Genomic DNA, 18,688 nt, shown 5'->3' on the forward strand with positions numbered 1-18,688 from the left:
GTTTGGCTAATCTTATCTATAAAAAAGGACATTTCTAAGGGAGCTAAACAAATTGCCATTCTATATGCCGAAATTGAATACTATTACTTATCTTATATTTTTTATTCATAGGGTGGGTGTAGAATTAAAAGGGGGAAATGTATATATAGTGGATGCCATGCCAATGTATTATATGGGAAGGAAAATGTAGAATTAAAAAAATATAAATCACATCTGAGCATGTAGTCATTTGATCACACTAAAATATCCTTGAAAATAAGGTGCTTGATCTCACTGTTTTTTTTCCTGGTTACCTATCCTTTCAATAATACGAATTGAGTCTTTTTAAAACATTAAAACATATCACGTACTTGGTTTCAGATTTAAGCTTGTAAAGATATTTAATCAATTATATTATATTGACTCATTGCCAGCAATGACTTGTCTTCCAAAAATGACATATTGGTGGGTTATGAAAACATTTCAGGTAGGTTACATCAGGGCATATATAGCTTTATTTTTTTCAATGAGACAGGATATTTTTAATGAAAACTTGCCTGCTTTTATATGTAGACTTTCCCGATGAAACATTACTATTCATGATTCGTTAATTGCAGATTTATTGGCCGTGTAATTATAATGTCAAATGATGTTATACTATCAACCTCCACATCTTGACAGAGTCAATCAAATCAAGTTGTCACATGGGCAACTATGCCAACTGATTCCGTTCATCAGAAAAAAAAGTGATGAAAAACAAAGCAATATTGACAATTTCATAAGATTCACTCAACATCACATCAAGCATCGTCAGATTTTAACAAATGTTCAGCTCACAAATGTATTTCAACTAATAACGAATAAAAAAATGCCTATTAAAAGAGACTGCGGCATTTAAGTAGAGTAGAATTCTTACAAACACTACGACCTCACTGGAAATGTGTGAAGAGAAGTTGGCAGGGGAGTCTTTCAATTTCAGCAAATTTTCGATGTTGGCTCTTTAAACTGTTGTTTATTATCAAACGTTTGAGAATTTCTTTCACAAATATCCACATGGCACCAAGATGAACACAGATTTTAGACAAGTCACACAGTGCAAATATACATCCAATTAAAAATTAACACACTACTGCAGCATAAAGAACCATGTCCTATTAAAAGAAAATTGGGAAATGTTATCGCAACCAAGCAGTTTTAATCATCATTAATTAGCATCGTTGGAACATATTCAATGTTATTTTATAAACCGTATATCAGTTTTACACCCATCCACATAATTGGTACATTTTTAGAAGCAAACAATGATTAGGATTAACATCATTACATAAATAATTAACATGCAATAGTTATTTTAACACGTAAGCTTTCGCAACCAATATAATCCATAATAGATGTTTTTGGGTTAGATAGCGTAAATATGAATTTATCATTAAACCCGACTCTGGCCGTCGCCTGATGAAGCTAGTTTTAATTACTGCCGAAACGTTGTACTGGAATTGTAAATGTTATGGGTTTACTCTTTAACACGCCGGTGTGCTGTACTAGTAAAGAATTGGCATGTTTTGTTTACGTGACAAACCTTACTAATTGGCTGTCAGGCGGTGGCGGGTTTAACGACACATTTACGTGATCTAACCCAAAATATGCTATAGTTGTGTTTTTCACATTCAAAATGTTGGTCCAGATGGTTATTATTTGGTAGCCATGCATGATAGAATAACATTTAAAAAGTTGGGCGCATAACTACAAAAAAAATCACAACCATTATAAAAGTGCAAGTTATTGGATCACAAATAGGGTGAGTTTTTGTTTACATAATCCAAAACAAACGCAAAGCTTAATGACAGTGTTGGTGATTTTGATTTAAAGCTTTCGTGACTGCAGGGATTCATATTCTTGGGTCTTTCGGTAAAGTTATTGTTTCCCTTCTACGTGACTTTACCGAAAGAACCAAGAATATATAGTGTTGGTGATGTTCATGCTTTTTTGTAAATGTGGTTGTAATAGTGAAAATAATGCTGGTGATGGCGATGGTATTAAAGATGCAATTTGTTCAAAATAGTTAATGTTTGGTTTTAAACACGTGGCTAAAATTGGCAATGAGGTATTGGTGTCATTCACCCAGACCCTTTTACCCATATCGATTCGATGAATCGACTCAATGTTCCATTATGAGACCTCCTTTGCCAGTAGCAAGATATAATAATAGGTTTTTACCTGTTTAACTGGCACCAAAACTGACACCTTTATACAAGGGATCATGTAAGCAATAACCACAACACAAGCAGTCAAAATGCAAACAAAAAGAGACAACTCTGATGATATGCACTGTCCTTGAAATTGATTGGTCCACACCCGAGACGGCTTTTCTTAGAGCGTAGTCTCCACTGGTGTTGCACCAGATGACGCCAAAAGGCGTGCAACTCAAAAACAGCGCACTATCAGAGTATTGAGAGCTCGGGGTAAGCATTTACATTATGAGACCTCCTTTGCCAGTAGCAAGATATAGTAACAGGATTTTACCCTTTTATCTGGCACCAAAACTGACACCTTTATACAAGGGATCATGTTTGCAATAACCACAACACAAGCAGTCAAAATGCAAACAAAAAGAGACAACTCTGATGATATGCACTGTCCTTGAAATTCATTGGTCCACACCAGAGACAGCTTTTTTATTACTATATCTTGTATTTTGATACTGGCAAAGGAGGTCTCATAATGTAAATGCTTACCCCGAGCTCTCAATGCTCTGATAGTGCGATGTGTTTGAGTTGTACGCCTTTTGGCGTCATCTGGTCCAACACCAGTGGAGACTAGGCTCTAAGAAAAGCCGTCTCGGGTGTGGACCAATCAATTTCAAGGACAGTGCATATCATTATCAGAGTTGTCTCTTTTTGTTTGCATTTTGACTGCTTGTGTTGTGGTTATTGCAAACATGATCCCTTGTATAAAGGTGGCAGTTTTGGTGCCAGATAAAAGGGTAAAAACCTATTACTACCGTCTCAATGTTATTCAGGAATGTTTTGGTTCATTCCATTTAATGTAGTAACCACAGGGATTATGTGAACCCAAACATATCCGAATCGAGAAATGTTATTTTTTTCACATACCATTTGATGCATGTATTATGTATGAGCTTTTAAGATGTGTTATGACTTGGGCCGGTGGCTTGGAAGCTAATTCGCTGATATGGCAGTGCCAAGTTCCTGGGCTCAAATCCAGCCAGGCACCCATCAATATAGCGGGTAGTTTCAGCCTCATCACCAATAATGGCGAATAAAAATACATCATTATACTTGGGTTTGAAATTTGGCTCAAGTCAAACTGGGTTTAAAAAAATATATCCTTTTGACCATTCAACGACGGCCCCTAACCACATATACTTGTGGTGAAAAATACAAACAAAAAACATGCTCTGATAGTATATGCATTGTCTTTGAAACTGATTAGTCCACACCAGAGACAGCTTTCTTTAGAGCCTAGTCTCAAAACGGTGATAGTATATGCAGTCTTTGAAACTGATTAGTCCACACCAGAGACAGCTTTCTTTAGAGCCTAGTCTCAAAACGGTGTTAGACCAGAGGACACCAAAAGGCGCACACAGCACAAAGACAATGCCACTATCAGGACAATGAGAGCTCGGGGTGAGCAGCTACACCTCCTTTGCCAGTATAAAAAAAATAGGAAGAGTTTCGATTTAAAGCTTTCGTGACTGCAAGGATTCATCTTCTTTGGTTCTTTCGGTAAAGTCACGTAGAATGAGAATAAAATAATAAATTGATAAAATAAAATAACACAATAATATTCTCACGACGTTTCGGCCACAACACAAGCAGCCTTCATCAAGTGAAGGGGACGAGACTGTTTGGAGGACAGCGCTCCAGTCTCGTCCCCTTCACCTGATGAAGGCCGCTTGTGTTGTGGCCGAAACGTCGTGAGAATATTATTGTTATTTTATTTTATCAATTTATTATTTTATTCTCATTCTACGTGACTTTACCGAAAGAACCAAAGAAGAAAATAGGAAGAGGTTTTCCCCTTTGTTCTGGCAACAAAACCACAAGTATATATGGTCAATGCAGACATGATTCCTTGCAAAAGATTTCAATTTGGTGTTTTAACATCGTAACACCTGTTTTGTTGCCAGACAAAAAAGGGGAAACCTATTCTTGTATTTTGAAACTGGCAAAGGAGGTCCCATGATGTAGATGCTCAACCCGAGCTCTCATTACTCTGATAGTGGCATTGTCTTTGTGCTGTTTGCCTTTTGGCATCCTCTTGTTTAACACCGTTTGAGACGAGGCTCTAAAGAAATCTGTCTCTGGTGTGGACCAATCAGTTTCAAAGACAATGCATATACTGTCAGAGTATTGTTTTTTTGTTGGCATGTTCACCACAAGCATTGTGGTCAATGCAGACATGATTCCTTGCAAAAGGTTTCAGTTTGGTGTTTTAACATCTTAACACAGCTGTTTTGTTGCCAGACAAAAAGGGGAAACCCTATTGTTATATTTTGATACTGGCAAAGGAGGGCCCATCGTGATGATAGTAATAACTGTCCACAAAGCATGATCGTGGAGAAACCAATTCAATTTTAAAAAGTAGAACGTTTGTTAATGCATTATAGCCGCTACGTAATAATGAGCCAGTTAGGAGTGGAACCTGAAAGGTCAAAATGTGGTCCATTTAACTCGTCAGGTGTCCTGTTCTTCATTTACTATACACAATAGTAATTCACACAGCTTTATGATCGTTTAAATTGATTATTGAAGCATTAGGATGGATTCAGGAACAGGCTATGAGAAAAAGGTTTTAACAAGTGTATCACAATTATAAACGTGTATTTTATATCTCGTATTGTTATACTTTAGTTTGTATTATTTTTGCATTGTTCTGTGGTCTTTTGCCAAAATACATAATTTAACTGTCTATTGCAACCCAAAGGCAATTTACAGGATCCTTAATGGAGGAAATTAGTTATTGATGTAATGAATTCATCGAATGGAAACAACAGCTGCTGCTTTGATTTGGTTGCCAAACTAATTTTAGATTATCTTTAAGTGTTTCATAGTGGAATAAAAAAAAACCTCAAAACAACGTTTTCAGCGAAAAGCAAAGAACGCAAATGCTAAAGTTATCATCATTCAAACAAATTACTGTATAAATGATTGAAACTCATTAATAAATAAAAACTACACTTTTTTATTAAATTGCCAACTATGCTATCATGGTGAGCAGGCACAACTACAGCATTAGTGTGTCTCCATCTCAATTTTCTTGCAGTTTAATGTAAAACATTAAGGTAACGGTACTTTTATATTTTTTGAGCAATAGACGATTAACTGCAAATACAACTGAAACGCTACATGTGAAAGAACGCTGGGTGTGATTAGCACCCAAGGTTGACTCCAGTACCTCTTGTTAACGTGAATAGGTTGATAGCAATGTGTATTATCTTCATGAAGGAAACGGAGCATGCTGACACAACTACAAGCATGGCAATTACACCCAGTCGATGTCTCACGACAACTGTGCGGAATTATGCCGCCGTTTGTAAAATGCTTGTAAGTTTAACACGTAGGCTTTTTTTTATTCTTGGTTCTTTCGGTAAAGTCTCGTAGAAGGGAAACAATAAAATAATGAAACAATAAAATTCTCACGACGTTTCGACTGCAACACAAGCAATCATCATCAGGTGTGATAACCACAGCAAGAAAATTTGAAAAAAGTGGAGGTTATTTTTAACGTTAGCACCACGGAGAGCGATTTGGCAGTTTGTTCAGATGGACGAGTCCATTTATGTTCTGAAAAGAGGAGGGGGGAAACGAAAATAATGGATGCGGTCTGAAAGCCACCGTAAGCGTGAATAATCAATTAAGACCCGAAATGGTTGATCAAATCCTTCCAATGATTTCTAAGCCAGAATTCATCTTCTCTGTTGAAATTGTCTCTGTGTTTGTATATGTGGACAGCCCCATGAACGAATCTCTCATGGTAGCCAGATGGCTTGCAGAGAACCTCTGTCTTGGAGAAATCAATGTCATGTGAGCCTACTGAATTATAACAGTGATCTGCCACGGCCGAGGTCTTGGTCCTACCGTGTTTTAGGTCTGCATTTTGATGTGACGTCACATTTCTTAAAACCCCCCTCCCCCCCTCGTCACACATCGTCACAAATGTCTGACCCCCCCCCCCAGGTGCGTGACGTCATTTATGGTCGGCCTGTAATGAGAATGGACCAGGGGTACATACAATTAAATTTTGACTTAAAACTTTCGTGACTGCAGGAATTCATTCATATTTTTTGTTCTTTCGGTAAAGTCACGTAAACAGAAAACAAAAAAAATAAAAATAAATTAAAATAAAAACCCACGACTTTTCGGTCGTCGATCGAAACGTCGTGGGTTTTTGCTTTTATTATTTAAAATGTATTTTGTCTATTTTTGTTTTTTTGTTTTCTATTTACGTGACTCTACCAAAAGAACCAAGAATATACATACAATTAGTTTGTTTTATTTGATTATCACACTGATGCATGAAAACCCCACGTGGTTCACGTTATGCTGTCACTCAAAGTCACCCGCTATCAGCATCGATGAGCTTGAAGGCCAATCTCACAAAAAAACAAAACACAAATCGCCATAGATGTCCATCCCTTGCACACCGCCGCATCAATGTTGAGTGGAAACCGGGAACAACCAGTAACCATTTACCGGAGGGCATGAACTTTTACTCGACAAGCACACGTTTGTTACCGTTTCAGAACGCAGCGACAAACACACAAGCTCGAATTGAACAACACAGCAAACGCAGAGCGACGCACGCGAACGCGCACACCTCCACGACCCAGTAAGTTAACCAGCCCGGGGCCCCAAAGCATTGATGCTTGTAACCACACCAGGGGCTTAGCGTTGTCGCGTTGTGAGCGTGTTAGTGCGACTACCTTAACACGCAAGAGGCCAAACCTTGTCAACCCCTTGTCAGTGCCCCTTAGCTGATTACGGACCGATTCAGACCGTATTGCTCACCCCGTTCCCCTTATGAATCTTAACGTTTATCCTACAAAGTCCCGTCCATAAGGGAGAAACACAGAGACATTTCTTGTTGTGTTTACCCCCCCCACCCCCCCACGTCGTATTGAAACGGCTCTACGCCGTACGGACCTGAAACCTCAAATGTATTTCCCTGTTACACGAACGTGGAGTGACCCGCATGGGTTGACAGGTATATGGAGAGGTGAGACGGGATGGGGAGGAGGAGGAAGAGGAGGAGGGGGCAAAATCCAGAATTCCAAACCTGCTCGGACAAATTTCACCTTCATCGGCCTGGGCACAGACACTCCGGCCATACCGCCGACAACTCCCCTAGCTCGCAAAGCTTCTCGCCCCGACCGACTTCTCCTGCTCCCTCGCCCACCCACCCCCCTCGACATCATCAGAAGCACCGGCGGCCTCGATGAGTTGGCGGCCATGCTCGTAAGGGATGGGGCAAACCACTGCGTTTCAGTGGGAGGAAGGAGGCGGTAGTGGTGGTGGTGTATGGAGGAGAGGCAGAAGCGCAATTTGCGAAGCCAAACGGCGCACGTTTGATGACTTCAGTCAGCAAAGGGCTGGGACAGGGTAAACGGGTTTGTAATGTTTATTTTTGTATGCATAGCACGCGTTATGTTGGACTTCTTTCGCACCGTGCGTGGCCAAACGCGCTTATTTGGAGGTGCATACGTTTTTTTGTTTTTCCCCTAAGTGAGATGATGGACGATTGAAATCGATTACGGTTTGGTGGTGGACTGCATACCTGTCAACCCCTTATCAGTGCATACTTTATCACAGACCAATTCAGACCTTATTGGTCACCCCGTGCCCCTTATAAATCTCAACGTTCATCCTACGAAGTCCCATCAGAAACGGCTGTACGCCGCATGAACCTGAAAATTCAATTTCCCTGGACAAGAATACGGGTGACCCGTATGGGTTGACGGGTATGGGACTGTGTTATGCTCCTGAAGATGTAATGTTATTAGAAGTTTAAGTCACAAAACTTATTGTTGGTTGTCCCCCACATCAGCACGACCCTTAAGCGGTGTTCGTCCTTAATGTTCCCACCCCTCCCAAAAAACACTTATGGAAATTCCACATTTCTCTGGCGGGTACAAGTACATTGTGATTCTCACGACCTTCAAATACAGTGGCCGTATCGATTATCCTCAAAGAGAACAGCGCTTCACAATTCATACACCTCATACGCCGATCCTTGCGCTCCTATTGGTCCATGTCCACAAAAGGGTGTGGCTCGCTTCGACCAATGAGGAAGGGCTAAGGTTTCACATCTCGGCTTGTGCGGTGTATGAAATAAAACGTCGCGTCGACCCGCGTGTAAACACGGAAGCGCGAAGGGGTTTTTTTGTTGCCGCTGTACGGCGATCGTGAGGATGGCGCTGCTCCTCCCCGCCGCGTTCTTCGCGTTCTCTTTGCTCCTTGAAGGCGGCCACTGCGGGCTCGTGAACGTGACGGACAGCGTCTTCGGGCAGATCGGCCGCGGCTCGCTCGCCGCCTTCGGCGACTTTAATTCGGACAAGCAGACTGACGCGTTTATTGTCACCGACAGTAAGGCCCACCGCCCCCTTCCCCCCCACCCCCCCGCGTCGCCTGGCTGAGCTGCCCGTGTCGGTTGCACCTCGGCAGGCAGCTCTTCCAGGCAACGGCTAAGGCCGCGGTTTGTCGTGAGCATTCTCGAAGCACAACTTGGGTATTTATCGTGTGACAAGTAAATATTTTACAATATACGCAGACAAGTAGGCGCGCGTACGAGATAGTGCGCCTGAATAATTTTACAATTGACGAAAAATGTGCGCCTATGTGTTCAATATCGAATCAATTTGGGAATGAATGAGATGCAACAAATAAAAAAGGAAAAATGAAAACAACTAAACATGTTATGAGGTTTTTTTTTAAATGACGTGACAAACGAGACAACACAGATGACACAAACGAACGCTGCAGACGAGAAAGCACATTTAACACATTACAAAAAAGATGGACAGTACAGATATTACAAACGAGAAATTGTATCGAATCACCGGGATATGGCCAAGAATGTTATTGCTACAAAAGCCTATTCGCCTTCTGGACCAGTGTTTTGCCGGCAGCGTTTAATCAGGCACACCCTGGCCTGTTTCGAGTTTCTCTTGAGATTCATCAGCAAGGCGTGACTTGGCAGCTGAGGGTAAAATGAGCAATTCCTCACCGTTGTCACGTTGTATGGGATTTGACCTGGCGAATAACTTAGTGATAACAGCTGTGTCCCAATAGTGTGGATTTGAGTGTGTAATGTTACATAGCTTTCCGGTGTGTGTTTGGGATCGTACCATGTGCTCTTCAGCGTGATGTCTGACGTTTTGCTCCACGTGCTGGGGAGCTTCATCAGGAACTCGTGCTCTCGAGTTTTCTCGAGGAACTCAAACTCCCAGCACGCGGAGCGAATCGCCGGTTGCGATAAGTGCCAACCCAACACGCGGTACAATCCGGAAACAAGTCGGAGGGCTATACAGGAGAACTGCAAAAAAAGACCCTACGCAGTGGAATGTTAATATAATCATCACTGCTTTGACTACAATTGTTTACATACCAAAGTTGTCAATACAAAAGCTTTGCTTGTCCACCGATTAATAATGTCTTCCCCGCGTCATTTGAGTAATTTTACCATACTTCTACACTGGTCAGCAGCGCTTGTTGTAGAAGGGAACATAGAAGTATAGTGCAACAATGGATATTGCTGCACTGCGATCTGTCACCTACTGTGTAGTCGTACAGCCTAGGACAAATGTAAAGCACGGTGATCACCTATCCGAACACATCTCCAGGTCTAAATTTACATAGCTTTCCAGATTGGATGGTCATAGTGCAGAAATAACACCAACAAAGGTGAGATACATCATTCAGTCTTGCAAAAAATGGGTCTATGGGGTTTTAGATCATTCAGGCAGATACGACTTACTCAATCAGTCACCTCTGCTGAATTACGACAAATATGCATATTGTAACATCCCCAAAATTCAAATTGACCACCTAGTTTACTGTTGTGGCAATTCAGCTTAAGGTAGGTTTCAAAAACGTAACGGATAGTGGGTCTACTGACACATGCTTGAATACGTTTCCATTATCATAACACTTAACTGAAATATAAAGTTAAAGCATTTCAGTGACTTATGAGTGGGTTTTAAAGTTACAATATCTGCCTGCAGCCATACTGCCTTTCCAGCTATATTTTTAATTAGACGTATTATAGAAAGTCTGGTAAAATATGGCCTTATTTTTATTTTAGACTACCTGTACAGTCAAACTTATCCGGCGTCTGAATAACTTCAACTCCTATTATCTGTAGCAGCTAAAGGGTTTTATAAAAGTCCTGTTATCCGTGCCCCTTTTCATCCTATTATCCATGATTTTTTTACGGACAAGAGTAAATTTCCAGGTAGCATTGCAGATAATACGATGTGCGATCTACGTCCCCCACATTATCGTGGATAAAACATATATGTTTGAGTTTCAAATACGTATTTAGAGTTAAAGTTTATAATTCCAAAAAAATTCACTTTAGTTGAATAACAATGTATATTTTGTGACACAGCAGCAGTCATTGCCAAATACAGTTAGTAATTTGCGTGGTTTTGGCAATGTATTAATGTTACCCACCTTTTAACACTTGAAAAGAAAGGCAGACTTTTTTCATGTTTAAAAAATATAATGCAAGCAGAATTGTAACATGATCACATTTAATATGGTTGTCCCATGCCTTTGCAACCAAAGTTAAGAGTCGTGTGACAGAAAATCCGTACAAGTGGCAGATTTACTCACCCCCCCCCCCCCCCCCGAAGCGTGTACCTGTACATAACATCACTGGAGCGGAATTATTGGCACGTGTGCAATCAGTGTTGGACATAATTTGTTTCAGAATTGTCAGCTCCTTGATATAGAGGTGATCCTGGTAACACAAAATGTTAAGCTTGTAAAATGTAACATTCATCTTAACCTTAACTCCAATCAAGGCCTTGACCCTGACATGAAAATCAGTGACAGCCCTTCCCTGAAGGGAACATATCCAATCTTGTGTCCATTTACTGAGACCTGGAAAAGCCCTGTATTGAGTAATGTTTGTACAGAATTAATGGAATATCTGCACAGGCTGATGTAGAGTGCTATCTTTTTTTTTATCAAATAACTGCAAATACATTTTGTGTTTCCCCTATAAACATACAATGTAAGGCAACCCCTGCCATAATCTTGTTACAGAATTTAAATTAACCAATTGACTGGTCTGATAGAAGTTTTTTTGTTGAAAATCACTAGTTTAGGTATGTCCTGGACGAATCAATGTTAAAGGTAAAGGTGCAGCCTATGAATGACTTGCTCACTCCACTGCTGGTAGATGGGACTCCAATAGAGGAGTCTATAGATAATTCGGCCTCCTCTTACATACTAGCCAGACGCCTTTGAAGAGGTGGCAGTACCCACACTTCACTCCACCACACGTGGGCTGTTGATCGACTAACTGTGGTGTAGCTATTCGTTCTGCTGGACGGATAGAGGCAGGGGAGGGAGATTTAAAAGCACTTGCCCATTGTTTCAACTGTCACACCACGAGATCGAACTGCCACTTTTTGGATTCCAAATTAAATCTGATAGCGGTAACACGCGAGCAGTATGACATTTTAAATGTACAGTGAGGGAAAAAAGTATTTGATCTCCTGCTGATTTTGTACGTTTGCCCACTGACAAAGAAATTATCTACATTTTGATTTAAAGCTTTTTTGACTGCAGGGATTCATATTCTTGGTTCTTTCGGTAAAGTCACGTAGAAGGGAAACAATAAAATAATAAAAATATAAAACAATAAAATTCTCACGACGTTTCGACTGCAACACAAGCAATCATCATCAGGTGTGAAAACCACAGCAAGAAAATTTGAAAAAGAGTGGCGTTTTTTTTTACGTTAGCACCACGGAGAGCGATTTGACAGTTTGTTCAGATGGACGAGTCCATCTATGTTGGGAAAAGAGGAGGGGGGAGACGAAAAATAATGGATGCGGTCTGAAAGCCACCTTAAGCGTCATCAATCAATTAAGACCTGAAATGGTTTATCAAATCCTTCCAATTATTGCTAAGCCAGAATCCATATTCTCGGTTGAAATTGTCTCTGTGTTTGTATATGTGGATAGCCTCATGAACGAATCTCTCATGGTAGTCAGATGGCTTGCAAAGAACCTCTGTCTTGGAGAAGTCAATGTCATGTGAGCCTACTGAATTATAACAGTGATCTGCCACGGCCGAGGTGTTGGTCCTACCGTGTTTCAGGTCTGCTACTACCACAGAGGCAACTTAGTTTGTAGATGCCAGGGTACTGTATGTCTGGAATCACATATTTTACAGACGGAATCAGATCACAGATTTTATGTAATGTGTTGAATTGGACCTGGATCTTGTGTTTATTCAAGATTTAGGAGATCTTTTTGTGATCCCCGCAATGTAGGGTAAAGTGATGGTTTTGAAAGGCTCCTCAAGAGGGTCCTTCTTCATGGTTGGAGTGATAGCTTTACGGAATGTGTAGTCAGAATAACCATTAGCCTTAAGAGCTTGGTGTACGTGCTTGAGTTCACTGGCTATGTGTTCCTGGTCGGATATGCATTGGGCTCTATGGTGCAGAATCTTGATGAGGGAATTCTTCTGGGATGGATGGTGGTGGGAATCCGGTTTCAGGTAAGCATCCGTATGGGTATCTTTCCTGTAGACAGAGTGGCTCATTGAACCATCAGGTCTCTTTTTTATTAGGACATCCAAAAAAGGTAGCTTGCCATCTTTTTCGACTTCCATGGTAAATCTGATGGTTGGAGCACACTCTTAAAGGGAGTGCTCCTAATCTCAGCTTGTTACCTGTATAAAAGGCACCTGTCCACAGAAGCAATCAATCAATCAGATTCCAAACTCTCCACCATGGCCAAGACCAAAGAGCTATCCAAGGATGTCAGGGACAAGATTGTAGGCCTACACAAGGCTGGAATGGGCTGCAAGACCATTGCCAAGCAGCTTGGTGAGAAGGTGACAACAGTTGGTGCGAGTATTCGCAAATGGAAGAAACACAAAAGAACTGTCAATCTCCCAATTATCATGAGAACGGTGAGGAATCAGCCCAGAACTACACGGGAGGATCTTGTCAATGATCTCAAGGCAGCTGGGACCATAGTCACCAAGAAAACAATTGGTAACACACTACGCCGTGAAGGACTGAAATCCTGCAGCGCCCGCAAGGTCCCCCTGCTCAATAAAGCACATATACATGCCCGTCTGAAGTTTGCCAATGAACATCTGAATGATTCAGAGGACAACTGAGTGAAAGTGTTGTGGTCAGATGAGACCAAAATGGAGCTCTTTGGCATCAACTCAACTCGCCGTGTTTGGAGGAGGAGGAATGCTGCCTATGACCCCAAGAACACCATCCCCACCGTCAAACATGGAGGTGGAAACATGCTTTGGGGGTGTTTTTCTGCTAAGGGGACAGGACAACTTCACTGCATAAAAGGGACGATGGACGGAGCCATGTACCATCAAATCTTGGGTGAGAACCTCCTTCCCTCAGCCAGGGCATTGAAAATGTGTCGTGGATGGGTATTCCAGCATGACAATGACCCAAATCACACGGCCAAGTCAACAAAGGAGTGGCTCAAGAAGAAGCACATTAAGGTCATGGAGTGGCCTAGCCAGTCTCCAGACCTTAATCCCATAGAAAATATGTGGAGGGAGCTGAAGGTTCGAGTTGCCAACGTCAGCCTCGAAACCTTAATGACTTGGAGAAGATCTCCAAAGAGGAGTGGGACAAAATCCCTCCTGAGATGTGTGCAAACCTGGTGGCCAAATACAAGAAACGTCTGACCTCTGTGATTGCCAACAAGGGTTTTGCCACCAGGTACTAAGTCATGTTTTGCAGAGGGGTCAAATACTTATTTCCCTCATTAAAATGCAAATCAATTTATAACATTTTTGACATGCGTTTTTCTGGATTTTTTTGTTATTCTGTCTCTCACTGTTCAAATAAACCTACCATTAAAATTATAGACTGATAATTTCTTTGTCAGTGGGCAAACGTACAAAATCAGCAGGAGATCAAATACTTTTTTTCCCTCACTGTAATGAGGCATTGTAAAAATATTCATATACGCTATTAAGTCGATCTGAGCCCACAACTCATCAAATAAAGTTTTTTAATGAAAATAAAGGTTCAATTTCACTCAATAACCATGCTTGTATGTTTGTGTGTTGTAGAGAAGAATGTGACCATATTGCTGTCTGGAGGAAAGAAAACGTACTTTTCAAAATACCTCTCCTTCGCCGCTACAGAGTAAGAAAACCACACGCAACGCCGCGATGTTCCGCAAATAACCAAGGCTTCATAATAAAGGTTTTTGGGTTAGATCGCGTTTATTTATAAATGTGTCGTAACCCTCCACCACCCGACACGGCCAATCAGCAAAAAAAGTGTCACGCTGGATGTATTTACCAGCGAAACGTCGTACTCAAACTGTAAATGTGGATTCACTCTTCAACACACCGGTGGGCTAAAGTAGTGAATTATTTGTCTTTTGTCAACGTGACACTTTTTTTGCTGATTGGCCGTGTCGGGTGGTGGAGGGTTACGACACATTTATAAATAAACGCGATCTAACCCAAAAACCTTTATTATGAATAATATTGGTCGCGAAAGCCTACGTGTTAAACTAACCAAGGCTTCGTTTCTCATGGAATTTATTCCAGAGCCCTAAACCCCCGAGACCTCCCTGCTTCCCAATATGGGAATATTTTACAGAACCCAGCACCGACTGATATTAACCCTGCATGTAACAATTAGTAAAGTTATCGATCTAAAATTAGTATAACATGCACGATACATTGACTTGTACATGTGAGAATAAATTTATCTTTACAGTCTACGCAACATTTTATGCAAATGTCATTTAGAGCTAAATGAGTAAACGAGAAAGATGATACAAATTATTACAGATGGTACTAATGAGACGGGCAGAGCATACGCGACAGGTAGCAAACAGACCAAATTTGACTGCCACTCGAGAAAAGACGCTGAATGGGGATTGATTGCACAGCCCAGTTACTTTTTTTTTTACAGACAGTACAGAGATGCACAGCGCAAACTGGAAAGTGTAGAGAAGACACGTAAAAAAATATACAAACTACGAATGAGACAAGTAGATAGAACAGACTAGACAACTCGTACCGACGAGACGGACAATACAAATAAGGAAAACTACACACGAGACAAATGGTAAAGATAGATGAACAGAACAAATGAGATACAATACAAGACAAAACAAATGAGGCAAAATATTTGGAACCAAAAATCAATGTAAACACGACAGGAAATAATGAGTGAAGCATACACAGTATACATAATGAGGTGGATATAGGGAATTATTATTGGTATGGCAAGAAATTGTCTATTCCTCAATAGAATTGTGGCCCCAAATTAATGACTCCGCTGTTGGTGGGCTGTCAGTAATTACTGGCTTAATAGTTTTACACGTAACGTTACATGTTGTTATGACATGAAATAAATACTACTAATATGATGGTAAATAATGTTTACGTATCTGTTGTTATAGCTGTTTAAAACATGGTTGCTATATATGCTGTATATACATTATATATATAAAAAACTCGATTAATAAATATTACTACATTTGTATCGTGTCCCTTCAATGAAAAAAATGCCTTACGAAAGTATTTTATGGAATAAAATACACTAATACTTCATATGCAAACGTAACATAACATTTATTTAATGCCACTACTTGCTGTGTGTGTGTGTTTGCTAACCATGCAGATACTATTGTCTCATTAAATATGAAACCCTAGTCTTATATAAGATGAGGTCAAGGTCTTGAACCTGGAATCCCAGCATTTCTGGCTCATTACCCTCGGCGGCAGCATAACATTATCGGCTGGCCAGCCCCCCTCACGATGTTTCTCCTTCGTCTGCAGCAATGAAATTGTGACCAGCGTGGTACCAGGTGACTACGACGGGGATTCGCAGATGGATCTTCTCGTCGCCACCACAACGCTCGATAATGCATTTCAGCAACTCACCGTTTATTGGGGAAACCAAGGGAAGACAGGTAAAAACATGTATTAAGTAATTATAAAATTGAGGAATAATATTCATATTTATTTAATACATTTGGATTATGTGCCATTATTAAAGAGCAAGGCTATCACAGATGCTCAATTTTTTGTGTAGACATGTATAGTATGCCAGGTGGGGGTTGGAAATTTTAAGTGATATTACCAAATTAATTAAAGTAATTTGCAGGCACACATGGCCTACTCTGTTTTTTCAAAAGCATCACGAGATTTTAACATACGCTGGGAAGAAAGACTGAATGTATTGATAGCAGTTAATGCACCCACGTCATTAACCAGAGTGGCCGATGGGCTCGACTTGCGATCCCGTGCAACAAGCGGCACACTTGCTATCGCTTGGCTTAGTCACCATCCAGAAATATACAAACAAGGCTCTGTTTTACTGCTGAACAAAAAATAAATAAACAATAATTTAGTCTATCAGCCGATGAGTATTTTAGAGAAACGATTCCCAGCGGCTGATGCAACTTGTCTCATATTCATCGACGTGCTAATGTCCAAACAAATTCATCCATACTCCCTCCAATTTGTTTTACGTTTTTCTAAATCCATCTCCTAAAAATAAATTACCTGGTCAGTCAAGATGGCCCAGTCAGGTCATTGTGTAAAGTAGCAATACCTGTAGTTTCTGAAACTTGTTACTTAAAAAAAAATCCTGAGTAAAACCTCCCGTTTTTGCAAGTACATATTTACATCCCCAACTCGTATATCATTGACAAGATTGAAAATCGCTTTCACTCCAAGATGTCTTAATCTCCAGTCTAGCTATACAATGGCCCTTACACAAAAATCCTCTCTAGCCAGTAAAGCTTATTAATTTGTAAAATTAAGCGCACAAATTCTTTACTTTTAATTATCTAATGAACAAATCCTGTAAAATTATCATCATCGCATTCAAAGTTATATTCTAAATGGCAGATGCGAATGCCTTGACCAAGCCATTATCCAAATTGCATTCATTGCTAAGCAGAATATTTTTTCTTGGATCTCACTTGTTCCCATTATGCTGCTGAATGTGTCATATAATGCATTTAAAATTTGAGTGATTGATTTTAGCATAGCCTGCCACTTTGTGTATTGTGATGAACGGACTTAGATTTCCTTTAAAGCATATGCAGCTCCAGCGAATGCACACCCAGTTGTCAGGAAACTGATGTGATTTATTGACCATTGCATGGGTGTAATGGGATGTGGAAGTGCGGTTTAATAATAACCAAGACGGAGAGACCAGAAAAACAAGGATTCTATGGCAGGGAGCAGATACCTCTTTATTGAAATTCTCACAAGTGGTCAAAAGATTCACTGGGCTGCCGGAAAATTTAAGGACGCACCTGTATGACGTCGAGTCAAATGCGAGGATTTGTTGCAGTTTCTTCTTCTCATGAATGACATTTTGTTTTATACCCACGTGGACACGTTTCTGTCTTTATAGAAAACCACACGAAACTGGAGCAGCTATTTAAAGACGAGCCCCTCGTATTAGAGTAAGTATTATATTTGCTCAGTCTTCCAGGAGTTATCAAATTATATTTTTAATGACTTCCAGGATGACAGCCAGATTAAAATAAATAGCTTACAGACATTAATTATACAAATGCATTTAATATAGACGTCACGTTATGGACCAGCGCGTAATTCTTGTCCCCATTCGAGGACTTGGCAGTGGCTGATTCATACACGTTACATGCTAAATACAGTGTAATTCATTACAACGGCACGCTTTACATATATATGCATGAAGACTTGATCATCTTAACAGCATATTCTTCACAAGAGGTATGGAGACCTCTCCATTCTTTGCCAACTGGCACAGGCTTGTTCCAGACTTTTGTCCAATCCGAGACTTGCCAGTCTAGCATGACCAGTTATCCATCCAGCAGTGGCCTCTCTATCTTTCCTACATTTTTACTACACCATGTGCTTTTTTGTGTTAGTTTGTTGTCCTTAACCCGCACCTTCGATTTTGCGTGGTTGGCTAAGCACGGTGTGAAAGAAGTTCAACATACATACGCACATTTTTGGACCGGCTCGCCAGCACTTCCGCTCTCGACATTGCCACGATTGATTATCCAATTTTAAACCAAGCAACTTTTCGCAGAAAGCTCCAAATACAATCCCCAGTTTGCGATAGCATGATGCCGTCAGTTCACCGTTCTGTGTAGGAGATTCGGAGAATACTGCAGAATAGCCACATCTCCAAGGATACGCATTTTGAATGCATCCCAATGGAATAAAGCTTATAAATAAACTGTATAAATATACTCGCATTAGTGTGTCACAGCGCAGCCCAGGGCCGGCGCAAAGCACTGCAAGCACTCCATCGCAACCTTCCAACTGATGCACCAGCCACTTTGTCACAGCTTGTGCCATCCTCAAAGGGAGTTAAGAGTCTGCTCTCCCATCTGGTTAATCGCTCTCTTTCCCAAGTTATGAATTTTGCTAAAGTTCCTTGACCGAATGTAGCTGCCAGAACACCTCAAAATCCTTGCAAGTCGGGGACGACT

At 40.7% G+C, this 18,688-nt stretch overlaps 2 protein-coding genes across 5 annotated transcripts in view; one reads left to right on the forward strand and one right to left on the reverse strand.

The window, feature by feature from the left end:
- PHKB (phosphorylase kinase regulatory subunit beta) overlaps positions 1 to 7,406 on the reverse strand; it is a 204,764-nt gene extending 197,358 nt beyond the window's left edge. For 2 of the 4 annotated variants that reach the window (XM_032960638.2, XM_076069652.1), the window contains exon 1: positions 7,279 to 7,403. In XM_032960638.2, the coding sequence (XP_032816529.1) occupies positions 7,279 to 7,330 (52 nt within the window). In that variant the 5' untranslated portion in view covers positions 7,331 to 7,403. Of the gene's footprint in view, positions 1 to 7,278 lie in introns of all 4 variants that reach the window. The other 2 variants (XM_076069653.1, XM_076069654.1) reach the window with 2 other exon arrangements.
- A 942-nt stretch (positions 7,407 to 8,348) lies between these two features.
- Positions 8,349 to 18,688, forward strand: part of ITFG1 (integrin alpha FG-GAP repeat containing 1) — a 188,230-nt gene continuing 177,890 nt past the window's right edge. The window contains exons 1-4 of the mRNA XM_032960639.2: positions 8,349 to 8,585; positions 14,295 to 14,370; positions 16,026 to 16,159; positions 17,617 to 17,668. Coding sequence (XP_032816530.1) covers positions 8,411 to 8,585; positions 14,295 to 14,370; positions 16,026 to 16,159; positions 17,617 to 17,668 — 437 coding nt within the window. The 5' untranslated portion in view covers positions 8,349 to 8,410. The remainder of the gene's footprint in view (positions 8,586 to 14,294; positions 14,371 to 16,025; positions 16,160 to 17,616; positions 17,669 to 18,688) is intronic.

Source organism: Petromyzon marinus, chromosome 25 (assembly GCF_048934315.1).
Source record: "Petromyzon marinus isolate PM22_M1 ecotype Great Lakes invasive population chromosome 25, UKy_Petmar_22M1.pri1.0, whole genome shotgun sequence".
Lineage (NCBI taxonomy): Eukaryota > Metazoa > Chordata > Hyperoartia > Petromyzontiformes > Petromyzontidae > Petromyzon > Petromyzon marinus.